Source organism: Anabrus simplex, chromosome 2 (genome assembly GCF_040414725.1).
Source record: "Anabrus simplex isolate iqAnaSimp1 chromosome 2, ASM4041472v1, whole genome shotgun sequence".
NCBI classification, from domain to species: domain Eukaryota; kingdom Metazoa; phylum Arthropoda; class Insecta; order Orthoptera; family Tettigoniidae; genus Anabrus; species Anabrus simplex.
The window spans coordinates 536166795-536177356 of NC_090266.1; the positions used below are offsets into that span (position 1 = coordinate 536166795).

At 39.8% G+C, this 10562-nt stretch overlaps 1 protein-coding gene across 2 annotated transcripts in view; it reads right to left on the bottom strand.

Moving 5' to 3' along the window:
* The window catches only part of LOC136862918 (gamma-secretase subunit Aph-1), a 174124-nt gene extending 164082 nt beyond the window's left edge, over nucleotides 1–10042 (bottom strand). For both annotated transcript variants that reach the window (XM_067139198.2, XM_067139199.2), the window contains exon 1: nucleotides 9656–10042. In XM_067139198.2, coding sequence (XP_066995299.1) covers nucleotides 9656–9768 — 113 coding nt within the window. In that variant the 5' untranslated portion in view covers nucleotides 9769–10042. The remainder of the gene's footprint in view (nucleotides 1–9655) is intronic.
* Between the last annotated feature and the right edge of the window lie 520 nt (nucleotides 10043–10562).

The following is a 10562-nucleotide window of genomic DNA, read 5'->3' on the forward strand; positions in this document are numbered from 1 at the left end:
ACACAGGGAATGTGGTTTTAGATTCTAATAATGGCTTTAGAAACACAGAAAGGGATTCAGCAATAGAGGGTGACTGTAAAATGATTGAATATATGTATGTAAACATCACACATATTCCAGCTGTTAATGAAGGTGCCCCCAAAATAGTTCTCGTAATTTCCACCCGCAGCAGCATATTGCTGTACGCACGGAGCCTATAGGCTGGGAACTGCCTGCTGCATGTCATGCCTCACAATACCTCACTTGGCAGGACCATAGTCGGAAGTTTGAAAGTGAACCGTTCTCAAGGGTTAGGAGGTTCAAATCCCATGCAAGTACAGTCAAAACCGTTCATTGCAACATCACTTTTAATGATGGATACAATCATGAAATCTAACAGTCCCGTCTAAATCCTATATATACACTGTATTTAAAAAAATGTCTTAGTACATCGCTTATTACGACATATCGTACAAAACGGCATATTTTTATCACATTTTCAGAAAAACATTTTGACTATAATATTCCATGTTGAGATTTGTTTGTTGTGCATTCGGGGATTGCTGACAACAATGTAAAGCTTATTTTCAAACTCTTGTTTTCAGTAGACTGTAGATTCCAGATAAGTCTGCCTGTTAAATAGTCTAGGCAAGCATCGCTGTGAAGATGTCGCAAAAGAAAGGGGAAGTATTTAAAATTTAAGAAAATTCACAAATAATATAGCAATTACAAAACAGAAATGTCAGCGTCATCCAGGAATTGGGTGTATCGCACTCTATTTCCACAATTTGGAAGGACAGAGAGAACATCACATTTATTAGCCAAGACCATGTGAGACATTATTGATCAATTTACATTGTTGCTACTTCTTTCCTCACTTAACTTACTGTATTATTTTATATTTTTCTGACATACTATTGCCGACAAATTCCTATCAGTCGCACTGCAAAAAGGGCCGATGACCTTCGATGTTAGGCCCCTTAAAACAACAAGCAACCACTGCAAAAATACCGTATTGCAAATAAAGCACTTATTTCAATTATGCTTTTTGATGTTTAAACATTATTATGTTAATTAACTATGTAAGTATGCAGACTAAAACTTACAGATACCTATGATATTTTATAGCAACCAACAAAAAAAAAAAAAAAAAAAGTTTGTGCAACTATCGCCTATAACGACTGTTAATTGGAGCCATTATAACCAGTTTATACTCTGCAAGGCTTTACTTCTAAATTGACGTTTCGCAAAACGTTTCTGTTGCCAGGTGCAACTGCCGCGATAACAGCTGATGTAATAGAACTGCGGTAAACAGCCCTTGTAAAATGCAATACCGTACTCAGAAAAGCTAATGAATCGGGATTGAAAACAAATTCACAAAATCTACACTTACTAACAGCATCCAACAGTAAAAAGAGAATATATATTATTAAGAATAAAAGAGAATGAAGAAATAACACATTACTCACCCTTAATGTCTGACACAGGAAGAAGGTTATGGCCTACAAAGGGAACACTCCACTGATCTCAGAGTCACTTTCTTGCCACTTGTCTTTTCCAAACTACACTGAGACACGCTAAATACGCACGAAGTACACTAACCAATACACGGACGTAAATAAAACTACAACTATATTTTTATACAATGAACTATTAAACCTGTATTGTACTAACTTACGCTATGCTAAACTGTAAACTACGCTACACTGTACTATACTAGAGGGATACTAATATGAAAAACACCAATTACTGAAGAAAAATGCAAAAGATTGCGAAGCAAACCGAATACCATACAAGCTGAGAGAGATACGTTAACCACGCGGTGAATGTCAACATTAGAATCGGCAATTAGGCTTCAAGATCGCACTCTGCCGATATAAGTCGATATGAATGGCAGCTTGGGAATGGTTGGATGTCTATGTATCATAAAAAGAAAGAAAGGTTCCACCTAATCAATACTTATTTATTTTCTTTCTTTTTATGATATTTGGTGGCTATCAATACGGAACAAAAATGAAATTTATAAATCAAGATGGATGTCTATGTTTCGACGCATAACTACCAGACAGAGCCAAAACGTCAATTTAGAAGTAAAGCCGTGTGGAGTATAGACTCTATTTCCTTTTTTCTACACCCAGTTGGCTAGGAAGTAGCAAGGTTGCATACTTTATAGTTTCCACAAACTGATTTGCTTGTTTAGTCCTGAAAAGGGCAGCTGGTATGGTGGCATATGGTATGGAACTGGGTTGGAAGAGACTAGGAAACATGCGACAGGATTTCAGTTACCTACATCATTTAACGCAGCACCTGCCCAAACTGACGACCTCCGTGCTCAATACAGAGCTGTGCGCAATGCTGTAAAGACCACCTGGCACGTTGTAACATCTCCGGAGTAACGGATCGGCATGCCTTGGTGATGAACTCTCCAAGGTGACCAAGACTGGCTGGCTCTTGGGCATAATTCAGTTTTACGTGGCCCAACAGAAAAAAAAAAAAACCAGGGGCGTAAGATAGAGTGATCTGGCAGACCAGGATCAGGTCCTCCCCTTCCTATCCATTTATCAGGATACGTCGCATGGAGACAGTTCCGCACAACCACTGCCACATGCAGTGGAACTCTGTCATATTGAAACCACATTCTGCAGCGGTCAAGGAGTGGCACGTTCCAAGAACAGTGGTAGTTCATCTTTGGGATACCGCAGATAGTGTTCTTCCGTCAGAGGTCCCTCAAAGAAATGGGGTTCAATGAGGTGATCATCCACAATGCTACACCATACATTCACGTGCAACTGTACCTGAAAAGCTGTCTTTGTATGCAACAGGGATTATCCCCACTCCAGTAATGTATATTATGGTGATTAATAGTTCCGTCGTTGTGAAACTGCGCTTCGTCTGCAAATAAGATAGTCACTAAAAAGGCAGGATCAGTGTTCACATCCTGTAGGTTCCATTAACAGAACACCACCTGGATTCAAAATCATGACCATGGAGCTCCTGGTGTAGTACAGATGGTACGGGTGAAACCACAGAGACGCCCCGCTGATGTTTGTCTCCTGTGCAATGGACCATGTGCTAATGTGAGGGTTATGCCACACAGCATACAACACAACCTCTTCATTGTGAGGAGACGTAACAAGATGATCTCGAACAAGCCATGTCCTTCCCAGGGATGCAGTAGCCCACAGATGTCTTTCCACACTGAAATGTCGTGCCTGGCAGTTGTAGTGTAGCGTTCTTGATACAAGCGTTGTACCTGATATGCAGTCTGTCTAATTTTTCCACAGATCAGTAATCCACATACTCATTGCTGGAATAAATCACGTGGCAGTATATAAGCTATGTGTTGTGACTTGCCTCGAAGGAGAGGAATTCACACAGCTACGTACCTACCTGCCACCGCATGTTGTTATCGTTCCATTAGGGCACAGTTTGCTCTAGCCGGACAAAGCTTGAAACATTTGTGACATCGCTAACTAGTTGCCTGTGTCCTAGCCATAAACTATCATGTCCACAACCTTGTCCAACAGAGCTCCATACCCTATCCCATGATTCATATAGCCCTTTACAGGAACAAATAAAGAAATCAGTCTGTGGTAACTATCAAGTATGCAACCTTACCACATCCCAGGCAATTGGCAGTAAAAAGAAAGTACTTGTGTGGGATTCCAACATTCAAGCACTGTCCACTGTCACATCTCCCACCACACCATTGCCATTTGAGATAATGAGAGGATTGGCATGCAGTGCACAGGTTCCCAACCTATACAATACCTGCTCCTCTTCTGTGTGTGCATCTCCTGTTGTACGGTACGTGTTTTTCATATCTGTGCTCATTTTACGGATTCATTCATGGTACCCATAATGCATTAATAGTGGTACTCAACGATTCCTGCTGTCTTCTAGCCTATAACCCCAGGTTAGATGGAAGGACCGATGTATTTCAGAATTGTAATGGCGCTCACGACTCCTCCTGTCTTCTAGCCCGTAAGCATACATCTCGTTATATTACCCTGGTTTAGGGGGAGGGACTGACGTATTTCAGAATATTGTAGTAAAAGAGGCAGGATCGCAAGGGGTTGTTGGACCAACCGGTATAATGCCTTGGGGCACTTTAACGTATGCATGTATTTATTTAATTATTCATTTTTTGTTCATTTCGTTGAGGTGAGTAGCTTAGACGGTAGATCGCTAGCTGTCTGAGCTCCAATGTAATATGACATTCTGTAAGAAGTAGCAGACAAATTTTGTGATGGTAAAAAAATTTGCATTTCAAATCTACAGACATTAATAAATAATGCCAATTATTGAGTTACATAAGATATTTTCATGAAGAACCATCTTGATGAACAGATCTTATTGTGTACAGAATTGCCTCCGACGTCAACAGGATTTACATCTACAGTTCTACAACAGTTTTATCGGAAGAGAATGAACTATGTTGGAAAAATTGTATCTTAGTGTGCACCGATGATGCACTAGCAATGAGGGGTCAAATGAAAGGCTATATTTCAAGATTACATCAAAATTACACTGGATCCACACATCGCTTTTTATAATGTGAAGCTTTGGTCGCAAAAACTATTCCTTCAGCCCAAAGGAGCATAACAGACTCTGCTGTTGTAGTGTTTAAACACATCTAAAGTACAGTACACCAGCTAATTGCTTTACGTCGCACCGACACAGATAGGTCTTATGGCGACGATGGGATAGGAAAGGCCTAGGAGTTGGAAGGAAGCGGCCGTGGTCTTAATTAAGGTACAGCCCTAGCATTTGCCTGGTGTAAAACTGGGAAACCACGGAAAACCATCTTCAGGGCTGCCGACAGTGGGGCTCGAACCCACAATCTCCCGGATGCAAGCTCACAGCCGCTACGCGCACAGCCAACTCGCCCGGTCAGTACACCAGCAAAAGCTCGACTTTCTTCATGAAAAACTGGTCCTTCACACAGACATTCGCCGCATATTAGCATATTTTGGCAGGGTAGTTTATGCATGCATGAATATTTTTTAGTACAATGGTGCTTAAAAAGTTATGTTTAAACCAGAGGAACCTGTTTTCATAGTGGAGCATATGCGAAGTAGTTGTCTGCAAAGGAATGCTGATTTCAATTCATTTGCAGGATTCCATGACATCAGTTTTCCGAATAGGAATATGGTACACAAAATTGTGAAGAACTTCACAGAACCGGGTCCATTTCAATGAAAACAAATATAGCAGAAGAACTGTGTAGACAGAAGAAAAGCTAAGTGGTACAAGAGCTCCTCTTTCAGAAAAAAAGTCCCTCTAAATCTGTGAATATTACCTGTGGGGGATTTTGAAAGAAAAAGTGTATGCCAACCAGCGCTGCCAACCGTATGGTTTGAACCGGACATTTACGATTTCCAACCCTCTATGTTTGGTGCATGGTTCAAATGTCAAACCGTATGCGCTATAAACAAACATTTTTATTACTGGAAATGTTCAGATTTTGTATGCAAAATTAATTTTTCTCCTGTTTGAACATACCTCATCAATGACATGACCTCCATTTCTCCAGGGGACCACCGAACATTGAATGTTGTGATTCACCTTTGAGCTAGTTTCAGATCAACCAATGAGGCCCTGAATAGTCTGACACATGGGATTTTTCTGTCTCACTCTGCAGTCGGGATTACCCTACTCCAAACTTTATCAACTGAGGATCTCATAGTCGTACTTTTGTTCACAATCATACTCTCGAATTAGCCCACACCGAACTCCGTCAGTAGTTTCTTAACCAGTGTGAAGTGTAGTGTAACATCAAACATGTAACAGTGCAGCGTCTAGTTGTAAATCTTACAGATAATGTGATTTTGTCAAACTTATGAATAATATTGTGATGTAATTACAAATTCTTTTCCGTGACAATACAATGCTTCAATTTCTTGTTGGTCAGTTTACTATGTATTAATTAAGTATATATTATTTTCTTTGGCATTTATTTTGAATGTTAAATAAGTAAGGATGCAGTTAACTTCTTATTCCAAAAATAAAGCAGGTCCTTCGACACCCAAAAAATTACAGTTTCTGTTAAAACACAAAGAAGGAAACAAAAGCACAGGTGGGATCATTACTTTAGCCCTCGAGACAAGACATGCACACCCGCGTAACGACTGTCGTTTGTTTACACACTCGTGGCCTTCTCGGGAAGGATGTTGTCAAGCGGTGCTCAGTGCTGTCAAGCTCTGTACTTAGGAACTAATGAGTGAGTGGTGCTTTGATAGCTGGTGGTGGTGATTATTGTTACACAATTGGTGAGGAGACTTGTTCTTGCCGTGCGGACGGTTAGGATAGGACCTAGACAAGACCAGTGATATAGGGACAAGCAAAGGGGGTCTGGGGGCATAAGCCCCAAGGTTAGAAGCTGAAAAGCGGCCCTAGGCCTCTAGTTTTGTGTGGAAACATGATTGGTCTGGACTGGTTCTTGTCGCGTGGACGTTTAGGATAGGATCTGGACAAGACCCTTGGTCTGGAGTGTGGACCTGTGATATAGGAACCGCTTTTATTATGCTGGGGTTGGTAACTGATTATGATTAACATTACTGACAGGAATGAGATCACGTACCATTTTACGTTGGCCAATAGGAATGCAAGTAGCTACTTCAGAAATGAAAATGGCATGTAATACTCTTTATTAGGTTATAGAAGTAAATATATTTCTTGGGGCGGGATGGGGGGTTCCTGGACATCGCAATGAACACATCTCTCCTCCGAGATGCATTCCAAATAAGATTTCATTCATTCCACCTACTTATAACATTAGAAATATCTTGTCTGTAGGGCTGGAGTTTTACCGTCATGGGAGAGTACAGACAGTACAGGAAGTGGCTGCGTCCCGATCCAACATGTGAAGAAAGGACAAAATGTAAATGTTGCAAATTTTTACTTCTAGTAATACGTTTCAGTTCGGTATTCCTCTTTGATATTATTGCTACTTGCTATTACTGCACGCATTCTATTGAATTTTAGTGAATTTGGGTAAATATTAGTACTGTACGGTTTTACAATAAGAAATAAGGTTAATTTTGAATTTCTGTACGGTCTTACAATAAAATATAAGGTTAATTTTGAATTTCTGTATGGTTTTTCAATTTTTGGAGGTTGGCAACACTGATGCCAACAACACTTACACGAGAGAGAAACTACTGGAGAACATTAGCCTAGACATTGGATATCTTACAGGCCAAAATTCACAGAGTGTCTGCAAACCTCCTTAGGAGTTTCCATGCGTGTTTGACATCTGAGGGATGTCACTATGAGCATCATCTTTAATGTCAGGGAAGTTCTTAGTCTCTTAGTTTCTGCAGAATAGCTTTCAATGTCTGTTATTTGTAGCTAAGTACCATGCAGATACGGCAGACATTTTACAACCAGTGGACAAGTGTCAATTTGCCACGACTTCAGCGGTGCTCCTCCATAGTTAGAGAGACCCTGTATTTTGTAAACAATCATGAACAGTTCAACATGGAAAAATGTTTTCAAAATGTATATTCTCAATCCATGAAAATCAAATAATGACCTACTAATGGAGAATTAAGTTTAATGTTTATGCAATTTTTTTTTTTTTTTTTTTTTTTTTTTTTTTTTTTTTACAATTGGTTTTACGTCGCACTGACACACATAGGTCTTGTGGCGACGATGGGACAGAAAAAGGCTAGGAGGGGGAAGAAGCAGCCATGGCTTTAAGGTACAACCCTAGCCTTTGCCTGGTGTGAAAATGGAAAACCATGGAAATCCATCTTCAGGGCTGCCAACAACAGGGTTCGAACCCACTGTCTCTCAAATGAAAGCTCACAGCTGCATGCCCTTAACTGCACAGCCAACTTACTCGGTTTCATGTTTATGGCTATGAATAGCAATTGGGAATTTGCACAGTGGATACTTGAGTTCTGGTGCTGGCTTTGTGATTAAGTGTTCATAATGTATGTTGAGCATTGCATGAAATGCTGGAAAATATAGTTTTTACAATTGGCTTTACGGCGCACCGACACAGATAGGTCTTATGGCGACGCTGGGATAGGAAAGGTCTAGGAGTGGGAAGGAAGCAGCCGTGGTCTTAATTAAGGTATAACCCCAGCATTTGCCTGGTGTGAAAATGGGAAACCACAGAAAACCATCTTCAGGGCTGCTGACTGTGGGGTTCGAACCCACTATCTCCCGGATGCAAGTTCACAGCTACGCGCCCCTAACCGCATGGCCAGCTTGCCCTGTGATTGATTGAATGTTATTTTGGTAGATTTTCAACCTGTTTATTACACATTAAAAACATTAATATATGGTAGTATGTTGTCTGACATGCCACAGGGGTTGCGTTCGCGTGTCACCTAGTGGCACGCGTCATAGGCTGATGACAAATGCACTGGTCTACCTAAAAAAAGTCAGTGAATCTCACTCCCTCTGCACTTGATAAATATATGTCATTGATACATCGAACACACGCATTGACACTTTCAAATTTCACAGTTTCATTATTTTCACAGAATGCGGCAGCCCTGTAGCCACATATGATATCGGAGACAACAGCATACTGCTTTGGTCAATAGGAACATGGAAAATGTTCACATTTCTACATAGCATAGTCACAGTTTTCGTTTTTCCATATGAGTAAAAATACTTCTAGGGGTGAATTGATGGTTCCCTGGCAAGTATAAAGGAAGGATCTCTCAGCTCACATACTTAAGGTACTGTTTTAAGTCATTTTTTTCAAGTTCCTAAACATGCACTCCTGTCAGTAAAGTGTAACCATACAGATATATGATCTACAAAGTTATTCCTGATGATATGGAGTATGTTATAAGAAAGTGACCTATGTACAATAACGAGAGTGGAAAGAAAGAGAATGGGAACCTTTAAAATTAGCAACTTGCATTTGGGAGATGGTGGGTTCAAATCCCTCTGTTCGCAGCGCTGAAGATGGTTTTCCATGATTTCCCATTTTCACACCAGGCAAACGCTGGGCTTGTACGTTAATTAAGGTCACGGTCGCTTCCCTCCCACTCCTAGACCTTTCCTCATCCATCGTTGCCGTAAGACCTATCTGTGTCAGTGCGATATGAAGGCAAATTTTAAAATATATATCTTTCAGATGTGGTGTTACAAAAGTCTTGTGACACATGCAGATCATGTTATAGGCTAAATAAAGACATTGATAAGATAAATACTGAGAATTCCAGGTTTCATTCAGTTAGATGTGGGGGAAGTGTAAGGGTAAAAACAGTAGGGGCAAGTGTGAAAAAAAAGTTTGATAACTGTATCAGGGAGATATTGGCTACAATAACTCCATACAGTGAGAAAAATTAACTAAAGATGTGGTGGCATGGAGACTCCATTACACAAGTAAATATATATTTAAGAACTCTGCAAAAACTTAACACAACAAAATAAAAGTCCCTACTTCACACATCCCAGATCAAAAAATAAAAAAGATGTTATAAAAGCTCATTGCGCTTAATATGCATTTGTCTCACTGCAAGATATTTTTTGGACAGACATATATAAAGAAATTGATATAAGAGATAAAGTTGCTACATTAGAAAAATGTAACCCTTTAAAAAGTACACTGCATATCAAAACATGCACTATTAACAAAGGACACATTATCTTCTTTTGCTAGGCCAGCGTAAGTACAGTAAACAGTATTGCGAATGAACGAACTTACCTAGCCATCAAGATTATTATTCTGACTGGATCCTTAGCAATTGTTAATGAAAACATAGCCAGTGGTGGCCCGAAAGCCAAAAACCCACATCCAAAAAACTCCATAACCGTCATTCTCCGCTACATAAAATGCACTGTACTATAAAGTAAACAAGCTGAGTATTCCAACACAGACACAACAGCAAAATTGAATACTTAGTAGAACAGATAATAATAAACTGTACGTCCCTTTAAAGTATATTTAAGAATATAGTTAAAATATTCAGCAAACTAAGGAAAGAACCCTCATTATGAAAATTATGAGAAATCACAATTGTCTTGGTCACAAACACACACTTATAGCAAGTATGCAAGGGTTTGACAGCGGCATAGGTCCTACTCTTCCGAGGGCTCGGCTCATTCTTCTTCTTTGTTTGTTCTTGGACTCTGCGCAGCGCACTACGTCCAGTCACTGGGGAGGGCTCGGCTCAGACCAAAGAGAATGAGTAAGAGATGACTCTCAACGTTATTTTACACTTCTGTACGCAACGGCCGCGCAAAGATCGCCAGGAAGTGCACATTAGCGCCTCTAGTGAGCACAGGGCTGAACTAAAATTACCGGGCGGGCGATTTAAATCGTTTAGCGCGCGGAGGGTCCACAGGTTCTCGCCCCCCCCCCCCCTCTTAAATATTATATTAAATATATTTTTGTTCTTTTTTTCCTTATATTTTTTCTTTCATTTCCTTTTCTTTCTTTCCTTCTTTGTTACCTTTTTCTGAAATACTGCATACTGAACAACAATACACCTGGAGGTTGGCCTGTGCTTTATTATTATTATTATTATTATTATTATTATTATTATTATTATTATTATTATTATTATTATTATTATTATTATTATTATTATTAATTTTTTGCTGGAGAAAAG